The sequence below is a fragment of the Rattus norvegicus genome, chromosome 1 (genome assembly GCF_036323735.1).
Source record: "Rattus norvegicus strain BN/NHsdMcwi chromosome 1, GRCr8, whole genome shotgun sequence".
In the NCBI taxonomy this organism is placed as follows: Eukaryota; Metazoa; Chordata; class Mammalia; order Rodentia; family Muridae; genus Rattus; species Rattus norvegicus.
Genome location: NC_086019.1, coordinates 116,327,537 through 116,346,703, shown reverse-complemented (window position 1 = coordinate 116,346,703; position 19,167 = coordinate 116,327,537). Strand labels below are relative to the sequence as shown.

The 19,167-nt window shown below is 41.6% G+C and overlaps 1 protein-coding gene across 1 annotated transcript in view; it reads right to left on the bottom strand.

The window, feature by feature from the left end:
• The window catches only part of Oca2 (OCA2 melanosomal transmembrane protein), a 329,813-nt gene that overhangs the window by 235,135 nt on the left and 75,511 nt on the right, over positions 1–19,167 (bottom strand). The window contains exon 10 of the mRNA NM_001271493.1: positions 1,947–2,018. Within this exon, the coding sequence (NP_001258422.1) occupies positions 1,947–2,018 (72 nt within the window). The remainder of the gene's footprint in view (positions 1–1,946; positions 2,019–19,167) is intronic.

Below are 19,167 nucleotides of genomic sequence, written 5' to 3'. Positions count from 1 at the left end.
CACTTGCCTTTGAAATTGAATTATTTCACACTGCTGAACAACACTCATGACCCAGTGCATCTGCCACATCCAAAGCATTCATCGGAAAAAAAAAAGGAAGGGGAAGGGGATGTAATCCTGGAAGCTCGAGGAAGAATTCTTGCCTGGGTTGCTGGTTTCGTCTTCCTCAGTGGGATGGTTATGATTGACGGCTGTGTATCCTACTCTCCAAGTACCACTAGAACACAGTGTGAAGTGAAAGACTGACAGAACCTAGTCTACCTGGGAGAGGGCAGTTCACTGAGTGCCCAGGGGCTTCTTGATGCATGTGCCTGCTATATGCTGTCAGAGCAATTTTCCAAATGAAGCATCATCTGAACCACACTCGTGAGAACAAGTGCATGACTCAGAGACTTGGAGGCTATTAGCATGTTAGCATTCCTTCTAGGCTATGACCAGTGGTTACCTAGCAATAGCCAGGTAGGCCTGACTTGTTATAAAAAGAACTATTGGCCTCTCTTTTCTCTTTCTGATTCCTCTCTCTCTGTGCCTCCTTCCCCCATCCCTTTTTCTCTCCTTGCCCCACACCATGCGTTCCCAGTCATCCTGTTCTTTCTCTCTCTTCTCTCTCTGTCCTCTGATCCCTCTCTTTCTCTGCTTCTACTCCATTCTCAGCCTCCCCTTCCCATGCCCTAAATAAACTCTATCCTATACTAGACCTGTAGTATGACTGGTACCTCAAGAGGGGAGGGATGCCTCAACATGGATCCACTGAGGCACCCCTCCTGCCACACCATATCACTCAGTACAAAACATTGGTTTTACAAAACACATCAGAGGCAATCTCTATCCAGCCCAGAATGCACCCCACATCCACAGACTGCAGCCAGCATGAATAGTCCCCAGTTTCCCATGTAAGCACAGTCACCGTCCCTAAGTCAGTTCCTTCAAGTCCACACAACCAATACCATCCCTGCATGTTCTAGTTTGACCATTAGTGCTGCCTGGCGGGACTGCCTCAGAACTCCCTAGCAGGACACAATCCTTAGCCTGTAAGAAAAGATTGCTCGCTGAGGAAAGCCCTTGTCAGGTTTCCTCTAAAATGGACCTCCTCGTCTTATACAACTCGGCTATTATGGAAAACAACAGTTGAGGGCTGGGCTATCACTCAAGAGTACTTGCCTGCCATGCATGAGGCCATTCTATTACATAAATCAAGAGGTTTCTTATCCCAAAATTTTAGAATTTGAGAATATTTTACCTTTCAGGTTTGCACTTGTTTATAGCAAACCCAGGCAACAAGAAGTTCACATTCTTTACAACTGTTTTCAGACTAGTTCTACAATGACATTTCAAGTTAAGAAAATACATGACAAATAACTAACTCAGCACACTTCCCTATGTAGGTATTTAAATGAGTTATATGGGGAGGCGAATGACCTGTCAATGGATTTTAAGGGGAAAAAATATCCACCAAATTCTAAAGTTGCTTTCAAATCCAGTTCTGTGTGTGGCCAGCTTTGGAAGGGCTCTGAGTAGAGTGACAGCAATACCCTCCGACAACTCTCTCTCTCTCCATTTCCTAAGGGTACTCAGGCTCCCCCTTCCCCCTCATGTATTCCATATGTCCTTATTAAGTGGATCCCATTACTTACATATAAGCACTTCCAGGGCCTACAATGCCACAGAGCAAAGCCTCGTTCCTGATTAGTCTACTTTCATGGTCCCACACTGGGTAAATGCATGCCTAAGGAGGCTTTCTCCAGCCCAAATGGAGACTATCACTACATAGATGAGTGTGTGTTTATATCCAGTGACAACTTTCTTAAACCAAGTTTGTCAGCTCGTGCCTCTATGAATCATGGGCAAAGCACATAGAAACATCACTTATAACAATTTGAAACAACTAATACTACGTATGGCACCATATCTAGTGGCAAGCCAGTAAGTCAAACATAGCAACTTACATCTCCAACCACAGCCAAAGCTGCTAGTGCTGCAAGAGCTCCCAACATGGCTGCCAGGGTTCTGTGAACAATCTGTAAAGGAAGACACAGAAAGTGTGTATTGACATGTGAGTGCTCCATGTACTGTTGTATACCACAACAATGAAAAATGAAAAAGATATCAAGGGGCTTGATATCTTGGCAGCCCATAGAGACCCACAACCACCAGCAGCCTAGATTCTTGGAAAGTTGCTTTCAACTCCAGAACGACTGTGAAAATATGCTCAAGAAAGTCTACATAAAGCATCATTAATTATTTACCATGTTCTCTTTAGGCAACAGGACCTTTAGTTTGAGGACATAAATCAGCCCTTTTCAATTACTAAGACTACTTCTAAGTCAGCACACAGACAACTGCCTTACCTAATTGAGACTTCAGCATATAACTGAATCACAAAAGAATCCTCCCCTATTTCGTTATAATCCAGTCGCGACAAGGAATTTCTAATGCCAAATACGTTGGAAAATCTGATCCTGTATACACTGACACTGAGAACGCAAAATGGTAGAGAACCTTCTGAAAAGAGTTTCTGAAAAAGTTAAACATAAGTTTGCCATATAATTTAACAATTCTTCCAGGAGTCCGCTAAACACAAATGAAAACATATACCACATAAAAACATGAATGTTTGGAACATTTATTCAAAATAGGCCGAACCTGGAAATTTCCATGTGTCCATTTGTACACTAGATTCCAAGTTCATTTTCAAGTAATTTTATATCTATTTTTTAGAAAATATTCAATGTTCAGATTTTTAAGAGTTAGTATACTTGTTTCATTATTTTCATTCATCATCATCATCATCATCACCTTGGTTTTGGATTTTTCAAGACAGGATTTGTCTGTGTAGCCCTGACTGACCTGAAACTCACTTTGTAGATCAGGGTGACCTCTACCTCAAAGCTCCACCTGCTTCTGTCTCTTGAGTACACTATGCGTACCTGGCACTATATTTGTTTTAAATATAAATACCTAAAACTTAACACATTTCTACTAACTTGTAACAATCCCTTTCATTGGCATTCCACTTTTCAGTTTCATCTGATCATACATATTAACACTTCTTCCTTCTTCTGTGATGCTTAAACCCTAGGCAGTGGGCTGGTCAAAATTCCTCCTGAGCTTTCAAACTGTGAGAATGAGCCTGAAGTTGAGTGAGGTCATCAGGAGAATGAGATGAGTAGCTTTAGGGAAGGGAGTCTGAGCTGGGGGAGTTTAGGGTAAAGGAGAAGATGAAAAAGCCACTGAACCCAGTCACTATTGCTGATGGAAGTGCCTGATATGGATGCCTCCTGAGACGCTCTGTCAGAGCCTTACCAATACAGATGTGGATGCTTGCAGCCAACCATCAGACTGAGCACAGGAACTCCAATGGAGGACTTAGGGGAGAGACTGAAGGAGCTGAAGGGATTTGCAAACCCACAGAAAGAACATCAATATCAACCAACCAGACTCCTCAGAGCTCCCAGGGATTAAACCACCAACCAAAGAGTACACATGGAGGGACCTAGGGCTCCAGCTACATATGTAGCAGAGGATGGCCTTATCTGGCATCAGTGGGAGGGGAGGCACTTGGTCCTGTGGAGGCTAGATGTGTAGGGGAATGCTAGAGCAGTGAGGCAGGAGTGGGTGGGCGGGGGAGCACTCTCATAGAAACAGGGAGGAGGAGGGCTGGGATAGGGTTCAGAGGGGAAACAAGGAAGGGGGATAACATTTGAACTGTAAATAAATAAAAAGCCAATAAGAAATTATATATAATTCTTATTGGTGTGTTAATAACTAGCAGCACAGGTAGACATACATTCCTTCTGCCTATTGGAATTTGTGGAAATGGAGTTTCCCTTTGACCTGACCAATCTAAATCTGTGTTCCCAGCCCATATGTGCTCTAATTTGGTTCCAGAATAAGCTATATTTTTACTCTCTTCAATGTGAGAGCTATGAGATTTGTTTGTTTTTACATGGACAGTTATGGTATCATAACAACAGGGCTCCTAGAATGAGCCACTTTTCACAGGAGAAATCATTTGCATGGGAGCCAGAAGCCTGCAAGGAAGGGCCCATGAAGTCCAAGCTAGCAGGTGTCATAGGCTCCAGAGGATTGTTTACAAGTTTACAAGTTCTTTCCAGGGGGGCTCTGGGCCTCCCTGGGTTTGCTCACCTGCCCACTTGTTAATTCTGATCTGGCTAATTAAGGATCCTAATTTGGTAGCTCCCCTTTTGATCTACTTCCAAGAATTTGGTTAAGGTCTCTAGTTTGGTTGCTTTGAAACATTTTGGTCTAGACACTTGCTTCTGTTTGGGTTCTGGTCTGGTCTTTGGGGTTAAATCAGGACTGATAGAGACAACAAGAAGATTAGAGAAGGAGGGAAAGTGATCTCAGCAGCAGCAGAGACTGTTCATCAGCCATGAAGAGCAGAGGTCTCTCAAGGAGTGGAGATTGGAACAGTATAGGGAGCTTGGGAGGGGTTTCCCATTAACTTATGTATACACTTTACATTCCAATCGCAGCCCCCTCTCCCAATCCCCAACTCACATGGCCCCTCTCCCCCACCCCTTCCTTTCTCCTCTGAGAAAGGGAGGTTCCCCCCTCCCCGTGTACCAACTCGCTCTAGCACCTCAAGTCAGTGCTTGGCTAGGTACATCCCCTCCCACTGAGGTCAGACAAGGCTAGGAGAACAAGATCCACAGGCAGGCAACAGAGTTAGGGAAGATACCCATGCCAATTGTTGAGGGACCCACATCACGGCCAAACTGCACTTCTGCTATGCTTGTGGGATTGGGCGGGGATAGGTCTAGCCCATATATGCTTTTTGGTTGGTGGTTTAGTCTTTGGGAGCCCCCAAGAGTCCAGGTTAGTTAACTCTGTTGATCTTCTTTTGGGGTCCCTATCCCCTCCTGGTTCCTCAATCCTTCCCCCAACTCTTTTACAGACTTCCCGAGCTCTGTCTAATGTCTGGCTATAGTGCTCTGCATCTCTTCTGTTCAGCTGCTAGGCTAAGCCTCTCAGAGGACAGTTATGCTAGGCTCCTATCTGTGAATCTGGGCTGACAGATACAAACACCCTGAAGTCCCAAGGTAGGTGAAGGAAGAAGGAAGGCCTGCAATGTGTCCCTAATGATCCTCTGAGGACAGATCATCATAGTCCCCCTCAAATTGGCAGGAGTTGTTACTGCCTTAGGACATAAATGAATGCAGTAGCTTTGAGTTTTCGCCTTCTGCACGTTTGTTCCCGTGCAATCTCAAAGTGGCAAATAGCAATGGAGATTGGTATGTTGACCTCATCAGAATCTTTCAGCTTCTAATTTCCTGCAGCAGCTATCAGAGGGTCAACTTTCCTGTCTGGAGTTTCTCAGCTCATCTGAGGCTTTAGGGATCATTAACCCTTCATTTGGGGTGTTTTTTTGCCTTCGGAACTATTTGGCATTGGTCATCTGGCACTCCTTGAATGCCTAATTTTGTGGTTTTCTGCTGCTTCTCCCGTGATCTTACCAGACTGTTAGCTCTTGATATTCTCTCTCTCTCTCTCTCTCTCTCTCTCTCTCTCTCTCTCTCTCTCTCTCTGTCTCTCTGTCTCTCTCTCTGTCTCTCTCTCTGTCTCTCTCTCTCTCTCTCTCTCACACACACACACACACACACACACACACACACACACACACATACATTGAAAACCTTCCCCTTATCCAGAGCATGGAATGATTATGTCAGTGGTTTCCTTACAGTGTCCCTTCACATACAATGATGATAAAAACCCCAAAGACAAGAGACATTTGTTCCCTTGATCCAAAGGGGTAGAAGTGTCAAAGGGAACACTCCACAATGTGCAAGGGTCTTACAGGGAAGCTCAGAAAACACCCTGCTCCTGGGTAAGAAAATAATCTACTGGCTCTCCTGGGAAGACATTCATTAGGGATTGCCCCCCCAGTATCTGGAGTACCCTTATGTTTCTGTAAACATGAAAGAAAACTCTGAGACCCAATGAGAGAAGATGGCGACACTGGGCAAAGTCCTTCCAAAAAGCAGTACATGGTCCTTATTCAAAACATACCTTTCCTAGCTACCACAGATGGCATTTTTCTCAGCAGAGAGAAGAAAGTGAGGACGGACACACACACAGAGAGAGAGAGAGAGAGAGAGAGAGAGAGAGAGAGAGAGAGAGAGAGAGAGAGAGAATGATTCCAAAAAAGAAAGAGTGTTTAAAGATAAGCCAACATCCGGAACTTGGGGTGTGAGTATTTTAGCTTGTGAGTATTTAGAAGAACAAGAGACCTAACTAAGGATAGCCTGACTTTAGGGTTCCCTAAGTGGGGAATTTTACTAACTCTGAATTGGTTTCTCTTTCATGTTTAACTAGGTCCTAGGCAGTTAAATTTTTAAAGATTACAGGTGGGCAGCCTTCTTAATTAAAATGAAAAATGATCTGATTTTTAAAATTAATTAAAATGTTAATTTGTAATAAGAGGTCTACAAAAACTACATGTGAGTTAAAATGAGATACTAAAAATAAGAAATTGATTTTTTTAATTTTATAATTTATATCAAAACTAAAGACAACTTCTAAAAATAGCACCCTATTTGGTGGAACATAGTTCAAGCATAGAGTTGTGTGAGGAGAATTCTGAGTGCTTATGAGAACACTCCAGAAAGCAAGGCAACAGTCTTGAGACCTCAGTTTCTTCAAAACACAAAATTGGTCTCAGAATGTGTTTTTGTACCCTCTCATGTGTAGTAGATTTACTTCAAAATATTCTATCATCTTTAAAATTCTATTATATGGGCTGGAGAGATGGCTCAGCGGTTAAGAGCAGTGGCTGCTCTTCCAGAGGTCCTGAGTTCAAGTCCCAGCAACCACATGGGATCACAACCATCTGTAATGGGATCCGAAGCCCTCTTCTGGTTGTTTAAAACTTTAAAATTATATTATATGAAAGAATTGTTTTGAAATAAATTTCTTTAAGATTCATTATCCATAAATGCTTGATTTGCATACCTATATATGCAGTTATATTCATAAAGTATGAAAATTCCTTTCGTGAAAACAGATTGTAAGTGGGAAAAAGTTTAAGAAATTCAGAGCTAAGTAGCAACTTAAAGGTCCACGTTATATGATCTGGTATGTAAATACATGCCGCACGCTGGCTACTGTAACAACACAGGTTTATAGCAATACAAGAGCAAATAACAGGGAAGACAAGAAGAGGAAAGCGAATAGTATCAAATACAGATCAAGTTGGTTATCTCGAATTACAGTAGTGCTTAGAACCTAAACCTCACTCTTACTTGGAATCAGTTATTTTCTGGCCTCTGCCTCACCCTACCTTCAGACATGAGTAATCACCCCAACTAAGAAATAATCACCCAAACTTAGGGATCCTCTGTGATCTCTGGCCTTGGAACTGCTTTGTGGACCTGCAGGAACCTTCCAGTGTCAGGACTTGTGGCAAACAGATAGAGCATGATGGATACCCCAACAATCCTGAATCTTTTAACTTGTTGGCAGTTTTAACCTAGCACCGGGTTCCATGAGTGGTACTGGAGAATCACAGATATAAAATGTCTCCCATATTTAAGTGTGTCTTCCCTCTACTAGAGGACATATGTTCCACAATGTTCCTGGAATCCTAGCTGCTAGCTAAAATCACCTTAAAAGATACAACAGGAAGCTAGGTATGGTGCTCATACTTGTAATATCAGCCCTTGTATGGCTAAGGTGGGAGATTTTCAGTACATTCCTGGCATCCTTATCTACACAGTGAGTCCCAGACATTCTGGTCTACACGGTCAGTCCCAGACATCCTTGGTCTACACAGTGAGTTCCAAATATCCTGATCTACATAATGAATATCGGCCATCCTGAGTTAAACAATGAAACATTTTCTCATTCTCTCTTCCAAAAGATGGGATCATTAGATGAAAGAAGGGAGAATTGCATGTTCTTATGGTGAAGTAAATCAGAGGACTCCTTCCGCTGAAACACTGGTCAGAACATAAGCATTATTTGATATTGATAAATATTATTAAGTGTTAAATGGTGTTAAGATTGTTAGTTTGTGTTATGCTTTAGTCAGGTCTTTATTATATACATCTTTTTAGTGTTTTTTGCAAATAATTACAAACATCAAAAATGGCGATTGGCAAGCCTTACCCTTGTACCTGACAATCTTGAGTGCAGAATTGTCAACCTAGCAGCCCACTTTACTGGCAACTGGCTACACTGTCAACAGGGCAGCCAGCTTTTCTATACACTTTGTAAGTACTCTGAGGACATGTTAGCAGTCACAGAGGACCCATTAGTACCACAACTGGAGATACATATTCCTTGTAAACATTCCAGACAAATTAGTTCTACTAAAACTTGAGATGTGAAGACAGGGGGATCAGGAGTTCAAGGTAATCTTCAGTTACAAAGTGAGTTAAAGGGCAGCCTGGACTCCATGAGATCTTACCTCAAAAAGAAAGAAAGAGGAATGAAGAGATCACTCAAGAGTTAAGAATAATGGCTGCTCTTTCACAGGTCCTGAGTTCAATTCCCAGTACCAACATGGTGGCTCACAACAATCTAGAACCATAGTCTCAAGGGATGAGATGGCCTTTTCTGGTGTGCAGTTAAATGTACATACAGACAAAATATCCATATACATAAAATAAATAAATCTTTAAAAAGAAAGAGGAGGAGGAGAAGAGGAAAGGAGGGGGCTCTAAATATGAGCAGCCTTGATGAATTCTAAATGATCCTGTTTACCCTGCTCTGAGACTGATACACATGCAGACATTCATCTACATAAATGTCTTCTGTGATTGATGCAAACACTTTTGTCATATCCCCTCTCTGGCTGCCTCACTCAATTTTCAAGGAAGACCCTCTTGCCTTGTATACCTCCTAGAGTTGCAACACTAGGCTAAATGAAAGCTTTCTCCCAAATGGTGTTTTTATAACTGTGTTTGATTTTTATCATTAGCAGAGCAGGCTGAGCTAGGGACATGAAGAGACAGATGTAGCAGCAACCGTAAAGGTGGTGGCCATGGTAGAGGTGGTAATGGTGACTTGAGTGTGGCTGAAGGCCAGAGAGCAGCCATTATGGAAACAAGGAACGGAAGCATGGGGGGGCAGGGACTGATAGAGTCAGAGCAATAGTAAGAGGAGGAGGAGCACTGAAGCTAAAGGAGGAAAGAAAGCTGTGAAGAGACAGAGAAGAGGTGTGGCCAAGCATGAAGAGCTAAAGGCTAGAGAACGGTACTTGTCAGGGGATGAGAGTCCTGACAGTGCAAGGCCAGAAAGTTGTAACACTGGCTATCCAAGGCTCTACCATTGCTTGCTATAGAACTGAGGGTCCCAGAATCCAAGTCTCATTTGAGACCAATACTGGTTGCTTGCTGCTGTCTGCTGCTGACCTGGCTCCTGTTGAAAGCTGAGGACTGCAATAGCTGTAAAGGTTCAGGAATCCTAGGGACTATAGCCTCAGCACTAAGCCTCCATGTATCTCACTCAAAGCCAGAAACATCTCCTAAAGACTTGAATTGTTATCTGACGCCTTTAGTTGTTGAGAGCCATACCAAACCAAAGCTTTCTCAGAGACCTCAATGAAAGAACAAAAAGAGCCTAGTTCTGTGTCCTTGCCCAAAAGGAAACTTAGCAAGAGCCAGTCTGGAACTGGGGCCAGGACCTCAAAGATATTAAGGTTCATGTGAATTTATCTTTTCCCCCTGAAGAGACTAGAGTTATCAGTCCCAAAGCCATGTGTTCATTCTCTGATGCCCAGAAGATATTCTGTATTCTCTTTAAGCAACATTAGTTGACTCAATTTATGCTGGCTTGATCCCATTTCTCCCATTAAACTGTATATAAGATGCTGTGCTTCTTAATAAACTTACTTGGAATCAGTTATAGCTTATGCAAGACCTCTAAGTCCCAAACTTTCCTATCTTCTTATATTCTCTTCTCTTGGTCTCATCCCCTTAGGACCCAGTCTCTAAAGAACAACCCACTGGTCCAGGCCAAAGATATTAAAGCTGTAAGCCTGATCTATTAGTACAGTCCCTGGACTTGGGCATCCAAAACCTTTGATTCTCAGCATTGGCAGAGCATCGCCTCACCTACAATGATGTATACCCTAGTGCAAAAGGACCCTAAACAGTTGGATAGTAATAACAGTGCTTTTCTGAGAGCTGCAGACCTCATGTGTAGTACCCAAAGGCATACGATATCAGCTATGCTGAAGCCATAAATACAGCCCCAACAAATGCTGAGGGTGGAGAGAGTTGGAGGTGCCATGAATCTACCGTCATGTCTCCATAGCGTTGTCCTGTATGTGAGAACAGCGCCGCAGACTTAAAAACCCTGCAACCCTGCATCTCATGCAAAGCAGAGCCTAGAAAGTTACAGAAAAGTCAATAGTAAGCCATTGAGAGACATTGGTTAATATACTAAAACATGAAATGGTCCAAAGCAGAGTACTACAGAGGTTTTAAAAATCAATATGTGGCAAAGGCCTTAAGGCAGAACTGAAGACCTCAAACAGCTAATAGATGAAATAAGAAGACGATAATATGGCTTCTGCATTATAAAGACAGGACTCACCTGCTACATTAAAGAGGGCATGTGTGTCTATGGGCAATTGGACCATACACACAAGTTCATGTAGGAACAAAGAACTGTGATGCTCTAAGAGTGAATTCTGAAAGACTGGACTGTGGGGTATTGAGTATATGGGCTTTAAAATTGAGGAAGGAGGGATTGGGGTAGTGTCTGGAATGTGGGATTCTGCCTGATAGAGACCATGAAGCTGAATGACTAGGGCACTCAGTTCTGGAATATGGGACACTGGGTGATGATAGGGTTTGGCTGCTGGAACATGGACCTGTGAGGGGTTGTGGCTGACACTGCTGAACATGATTGAGACCAGTGCTATAACATGGAGCTGTGAGAAAGAGTAGTGCTTCTAGACAGTAGAGCTATGAGAGATACTAGTGGGTTCTAGAATTGGAGCTATGATGGATACTCGTAGATTCTAGAACACAGAGCTGTCAGGGGTATGAGTGGGTGCTAGAATATGGAGCTGTAAAGGCTAGAAAGAAGGTTCCAGAACCTGTAAATGGCTTGGCAGTTTCTATAACAGTCGCGCCTGAGGTGTGACCTGGCCTCTTCTCTCCAAAGTACTTGTATTAGGTTGCAGCCACATGGACTCCCCAGTCCTCTGTCACTTCTAGAGGCTGTTTTTCTGTCCTGATGTGCTTGTTGATCTCTCTCTCTCTCTCTTGTGTTTTATCTGATATGTCTCATAACAAAACTCCTCACACACTGTATGACCAATAGAGAATACATATTCAAAAATTCAAATATTTTCTTTTTAGGTTCTGCCTTACAAATTCTAGGTTAATTCTCTTGCCTGCCTATATTTTCTAGAATAATAGATCCTCGAGTTTCTATGCACTGCAAGAAATGATCTGCTGCAGTTGTTGAACAAGCAGAGTGTCCCAGCTGTGGTTTCAGAATGTAAACAGTGAAGCCATGTAGACAAGGTCACACAATTATAAACTGTATAGAGGAGCATGCTCTCTGGCCACACTGCAGGCTTTCACTAACTAACCCTGCATCACCTGAAAGGAGAAATAGCCTAGATCATTTTTTAAATGTTCCTGAATCTTTCAGTCCTAACTTCCTGAGGTACAAAGTCCTAATATATATCATAAAGGTCTCAATAAAAGCTTAGGTATGGAACTGAATCAGAGAGCATATGGCTATGAGTCTAGCTTTGCAGAATCATAAAAGCTATTTGCTCCTCCAAAAATACTAAGAAGGTGTAGATATCACCGAATCCTGGTTTTTTATGCAACTATATCCTTAAAATACACAAAGTTACATAGCCTGAAACTAATCCAGGATTAAGTAGAAAACACAGAAGGCAGAACCCAAGAGGGCTTCGTCAAGCCACACACACCCCCAAAAAAGAATGGCCCTTTCCTGTGGCCAGAGCATAGACAGCTTCACCTGTACAGTGAAAAGGTGTGAGTCCTACAGTCACAGGGCCACAAATGGGGACGTTTGAAGGCAGGGGGAGGACAGCAGTGGAGATGGGGGAGACAGTGAGTCCTGTCTTCTTGTCAGGGACCATTTCTGTCAAAATGAAAGGAGAGGTGTGTCGCTCACTGTGTATCTCAGGCCATAACACCTTCCCATTGACCTGGCTTACCAGTTGCAAAGTTCCCAGAAAATCTTTCTTACTAGAAGACAGTGGGAGTTAGGAGTGACAGAGGGGGCCCAGCTTGTGAAACAGTGCAAACATTTATCATATCAACAAAAGCAAAGATAGCACAAGCCTCAGTCTTCGACCTTGTGTAGTCTTGTAGTCATTATCCCCTCCCCCTCCTAAAGGCCAGGCTGGGTAGCACACCCATTATACATAAAATCAGGATGTATCACCAAGGTAGTCCATCTGCCTAACACACACAGCATGACCTTCTCTTTCACAATAAACTGAGAAGAGACTGTGTTTTGCAGATGAGTAAAGTGAGATAACCACAAGTCAGGATCTCAGAATTTGTCCTGGCAGCAAGAAACAGCTGGAAAATGGGATTTGGTGTGCAATAATAGTCCTGAGTGCTGAATATTGTATCTCATATATAAAGCACTACACTCCCTGAATTCAGACAGAGATGAACCACTTATAATCTTGACAGCGTTTTAAGAACATGGGACTTGGGGTTGGGGATTTAGCTCAGTGGTAGAGCGCTTGCCTAGCAAGCCCAAGGCCCTGGGTTCGGTCCCCAGCTCCAAAAATAAAAGAACATGGGACTTCATAGTTGGTGAATGTCTTTAAGATCTTCCTTTCCTTTCCACATACATGTAGACCAGTGACTCCACACTGGTGACTAGCCAGTAGCCATCACCCCATGACCTAGAGACAAGCACATGACCAAGGACAGAGAGACTATCCCATGCCTCAATTTATATATATATATATATATATATATATATGTATATATATATATATATTATCCCTCTCTTCATAGATCCATTTATTAAAATAGCCCAAGGAAGATTGCCCAGTCATCTTAAGTTCTAAATATATATTTAAGGCAAACTGGCATCATAAGACTTTCACAAATTAGATTAAGATCATAATATCAGGAGGGTCTCAGGAGCCATACTCTGCCACCTGTCCCCTCCCCACTTGTGAAGGCACTCCAGGGAGAGGGATGGTGGGTAGCCGTGTTCTTTCTATGTATCTAGATGCCACATGTGGGAGAAGGGAGCTAGCCTGTCTTCATATCCCATGTTGTGAGACTGAGCCACATGAAATATTACCTCTGCCTGGGCTGCATGGCTGCATCATGCATCCTGACACATGACCCTGAGAACTGTCTCCTGGAAGAGGTTGAATGAGGAGATTCAAGCCTGGATCTTAGTAAGGAAGGAGGTGAGGTCCTCGCTGTGCTGACAACACCTGCCCCTACTTCTAAAAATACTCAGTCCTTAGAGAAACAAACACATGAACTCAGAATATAGGTGAAAGGTTAGACCAGTCACAAAGATTGCACCAGGAACAGGAACAAAAGGAGGCACCCTGAACTACACACACACACACACACACACACACACACACACACACACACACACACACACACACGATATAATACATTCACTCACTTGTCTTAACTGACATCCACACACAGTCACACTAACACCATCCCCCACACGTTCACACCAACCCATGTGCTTACAGACGCACATAATAAAGCCTCATGCATTTCCATGGTCTTGCCCACGAGTCATACACTCAGACTGCTTTCCTTATTGCAAGGCCATCACTGTGAGTCTAGTTCTCACATCACCCCTCCAAACCATTGTTCCATACTCATATCTTCAAAGACTGACTGAGCCCACTCAGGTCATTTGTACATATTACACATGTAGACATCTTGATGATGGGTGTTCATTAGTCCAGCAATGCAACATGAAGAAGACCCATGTTAGGGGCTCTGGATAGACATCAGTCTCCTGTTCTGTGCACTGTGGGAAGCACTATAGTTGGGAAGAAGCATGGACTTCAAAAGCATCCATTAAAGATGGAGCCCTTGCTCTGCCATTACTGGCCTAAGGACTTTGCACAAATGATGGGCTTCTTGGGGGTATAATTCCTCATCTATGGAAGTAAGGATGATAAGGCCCAGCTTCTCAAATTGTATGAATAATGGTGCTTGCCCTTCTGCACTGTTGCCTTTGCTCAAAATCCACATTGTTATCTTTTTCTCCAAGTCACATCGTGTTTCTTTGTGCATTGGTTTCCTTTGTCCCTCTACACACTCAAGTCACCTCACTCTCTCATGTTCAGGAACAAAAGTTCCTGACTTTGGGAAGGTCCTAACACTATCAGGACCAAAGGGTTAATGACCTAAAAGCCCCAACTGACCTGATACACTCTAGACAGGAGAGTCAACTTCACTAATATCACCTGTGTAAGCAAATTCATCAGTTTTCATGAAATTTAAAATGTTATTCAAAGAAGAAAAGGGAAGAACTTTGGAAATAGGAGGAAACTTGTTGAATGAAACAACAGTAAAAGACAAACAGAAGTAACCTGGTTAGGGGAACAGCCACTGGCCCCAGGGGTAATTTGAGTTTCTGCTCTGCAAACTATTACAGAAAGAGAATATAGACAGCAGGTCTCCAAGTTGCTGCTAGGACCAGCACTGTGCTGTGGACATTGCAGTTTGATATGTGGCCTCCTCCCTCTTTCTCCAAAGATGCTTCCCTCTATAAAGCAGAGACTCCTGGAAAATGAAAGGACTCCTCTCTTAAGGAGTTAACTTCATAAGAGATTTTCAAATATATTTTAATTAAAATATAATTAGATGAGTCCCCTCTTCCCTCAAACCTCTTCCATGTCCCCTACTACACACACACACACATGCACACACACTCCAATCTTCTGACTCTATTTAGTGTTGCTTGTGTGTATATGTTTTAGGGGTGACCATTTGGTATTGAATAACCCATTAAGAGACTAATCCCAGGGAAGACCAATTCTACCTCTCTCTGTGGTCATTACTCACTTTCAGCTCTTCATCAGGAGCAGCTTGAGATTTCCCCATCCACACAGGCTATCAACCAGTGTTTTTGTTATTCAAGCCTTGTATAAGCAGCCATATTGTGGAGATTTCATTGGTGTGGATATTCTGTCATATCTACAAGACGCAATTTTTCAACAGGTTTTCCAGACCCTGGCTCTTATAACTTTTCTACCCCTTATTCTATGATATTTTTTTCCCGACCCTTAAGTATAGGAGTTGTGTTGAAGGTGTATACATTGCTTGGGAACGGGCACTCCATGGTTAGATTTAGTCTGCATTTTGAGCAGCTCTGGCTTTCTGGTAATGGTTTCCATATGTTATAAAAAGACGCTTCTTTGATAAGGAATGAAAGCCACACTTACTTGTACATATAAGGATCAGTTTCAAAATGCATTTAGGAATCATTCTGTTTTAAGGCAGAAATATCAGTAGGTTCTCCTTTAAAGACCACATTTAAAGTATGAGGTATGATTTCCCTCCTGTCAATCATGCCATGAGTCCAATTAGATGAGTGTAGGCCACTTCCAAGACTGAAAGTGCTATTATACCTTTAAGAATATATTGCATATTGGTCATTTCTGTGATTCACACACATTATAGCTGTTTAGGCCTATTGGTTGCTTTACTCCCTTGGTAGCTTCCATAGCACCTTCCAGTTCTATGAAAGCTAATTCTCAGGGAAGAACCTCTCAGCTCAGACCCAGCTCAATTCCTCTGAGTTCTGAACTTCAACTTTGGGGACAAAAACAAGAGCAAATGTAATAGCCTAGATTGCTTCCCCTGACCATGACTGGTATGGTGATTTCATAGGATAGTGTATGATTCTTGGGGAAAGCATTGTTACCTCAAATAGCCTAACTTCATTTAACATATGCATATGTATATGTCCATATGTATATATGTCCATGTGTATATTGCTTTTTTATTTAGTATTTATTATAGGCATGTATTATATATTTCATGTGTAATTTGGGGTAAGTATAAAATAGCAAGATTCCTTGTGGACTTTTTAAACATCTCAGAGTTGAGGGAGCTAAAGCCTCTCCCCCATTTCCCTCTTTGTATCATTTGACTCCTGCTAGTCCTTTCTCTAGAGCCCACTCCACCATCCTATTTGACATTCCTAGTTTCTAAAGACTTGGAGCTAGGAACCACAAATTAGAGAACATGTGGCACTTAAATCTCAGGGTCTGGTCATCTTACTAAAATTATTTTCTAGTTACTTTCATTTATGAGCGAATTTCATGATTTCATTTTTCTTTACAGCTGACCAGGCTGTCTGTAATGATCTCCATATGTCTCAAAAAGAAGCATCTTTGATAAGGAATGAAAGCCACACGTATTTGGAGATCTAAGTTTCCGTTACTCATTCATCAGTTAAAGAACATGTAAGGTTATTCACTCCCTGGCTATTGCTAATAGGATGGCAATGAACATAGGTAAGCAAGTGTTTACGAACTAGGATGTGAGTCCTCTGAAAATATGCCATCGGGTGCTATAACCGAGCTGAAACTTTTTTTCATTTTTTGAGATTTTCCACACTGATATTCATGTGGCTACACCAGTTTGCAGTCCCACTGACAGTTAATGGGATTTGCCTTTCTCTACAGCTTCACTGACATTTGTCAGTTATTTTCTTTGTGTTAACCATTGTGACTACAAGAGTAAATTTCAAAGTAGTTTTAGTTTTCATTTCCCTAATTATTAAGAATGTTGATACTTTTTGAGATATATCTTAGCCACTTTTATTCCTTTTGGGGGGGAAATTCTGTTCAGAGACAAGCCCGTTTTTAATTTAGGGTTTTTTTTTATTCTTTATATATTCTGGATATTAATTCCCTACTAAATATATACCTGGCAAAGATTTTTCTCAGGGCTTCTTCTTTACCTGATCAGTGGTTTTCTTTGTTGTATAAAACCTTTTTAGTTTTATGAGATCCTGTTTGTTCACTGTTGATATGAACAATGGTTCAGACAAACTGGGTCCTGGTCAGAAAGTCCTTTTCTATGTCCACATCTTGTAGAGTAATACCTATGTTTTCTTTTAGCAGTTTTGGCATTGTGGGAGTCACACTACACTTTTTGACCCATTTGAAGCTGACTTTGTACATGGGGTATGGACTTCCAGTTTTCCAGCACTGTTTACTGAGGATGCTGTCTTTCTTCAGTGTATTGTCTTTGGCATCTTTGTTAAGTATTAGATGGCTGTACTTATGCATACCCATTTTCTTTGTCCTTCTATCTTGCCCCATCGGTCTACATGCCCGTTTCCATGCCAGGATTGCACTGTACCTTTTCCCTTGAAATCTAGAACAATAATTCCTCAAACATTGTTCACTTTGCTCAGGATTGCTTTTGCTATCTATGGTCTTTTGTGATTCCATATAAATTTTAGAATCTTTTTTTTCTACTTCTGTGAATAATGTCATGAGGATTTTTTTTTATTGAGATTGCACTGAATCTGTAAATTGTTATCAATCAATGTGCACAAGAGGTCTTTCAAAATGCTAGACACTTCCTCAACCTCTATCTTCAGAGATTTAAACTTTTCATTGTATAGGTCTTAGGTTTATTCCTAGCTGTCTTCTTTTCTTTGAGGCTACTGTACATTTTAGTGTGTCCATAATCATTTCTCAGAATGTCTGTTGTAATGTTTGCAAAGACTATTGATTTTGTATTCTACCACTTTGATAAAATTGTTCAGCATTTCTAGAAGTCTGGTACCATTTTTAGAATCTCTTCTAGGTAATATCATACCATATACAATTAGGAGTAATTTGACTTTTTTATGTTTTGTACTTCAATTTTTTTCTTGTACTGGCTTATTATTCCAGATCATGTTCCAAGTACTATACTGAAAAGGAATAGAGACAGTGGATAGCCTTTGTCATTTCTGATTTTAATGTTGCTTCAGGATTTTCTCCATTATGATCATGTGAGTTTATAATATATAGCATAGTCTTCATTATGTTGAGGTATATCCCCTTAGTCCTACTGTGTCTAGGACATTTTTCACGTAGCCAAGTCAGATTTTGTCCAAGACCTTTCTGTTTCTATTGAGATGATTGTGCAATTTTTGTCATTAAGCCATCTGTATGATTTATTACACTTTTTGTTGGCTCATATAATTGGGCCAGCCTTGTATCTCCGGGTTAAAATCAACCTGGATCATAGTGGATAATCTCTCCCCAGTCCCCTGTATTCTCTGTAGCACTAGCTTGGTGAACATGATTTCTCTTAGCCTGTTTGTCATGGAAATTTTTTATTTTTCCTATTTTTTATTTCAGCTATGGCAAACATTTTGCTGGTTCTAGTAGTCTAGGTTGGCACTCGTGATCTTTTAGAACTTGGAGTGCATTGTTCCTGGCTTGTTTAATTTTAAGGTTTCCATTGAGAAAAACGTTGTTGCTCTGGCGGATTTGCCTTGTATGTGATGTGTGTGGCTTTTCCTATTAGAGATTTTCAATACTCTTGCTTTATCCTGTATATTCAGTGCTTTCGCTATAATATGCAATGGAGGTTTGTTTGTTTGTTTGTTTTTAATCTTGTCTGTCTGGTGTTTTGTGTGCTTCTTGTATCTGTGTGTGTATTGCTTTCTTTGGTTTGGGAATTTTTTTTTTGATCAGTGACCTGGGATTCTTCTATAATTTGAAGATTTGGTCTTTTCACAGTGTCCCATAGTTGCTGAATAGCCTTTTCTATGTCTTTTTTTTTTCATTTTCTTTGCTCGAGTGGTCTAATTCCTTTACTTTATCTTCGAGTCCTGATACTCTCGTCTTCTACTCGATCCATTCTACTTGTAAGGCTTACCCTGAGTTTTGTTGTTGTTGTTGTTGTTGTTGTTGTTCTTTTTTTTGGAGCTGGGGACCGAACCCAGGGCCTTGCGCTTCCTAGGCAAGCGCTCTACCACTGAGCTAAATCCCCAACGCCCCCTGAGTTTTTTTAATTGGGTTGTCAAGCTTTTCAATCCCATCTTCATTTCATCTTGAGTTTTGTGTGTGTGTGTGTGTGTGTGTGTGTGTGTGTGTGTGTGTGTGTGTGTGTGTGTTTCTACATCCTTATCGAATTCAGTTTTTAAATCCTGGGTTGGTTTGTCATTTCCTTTAACGTA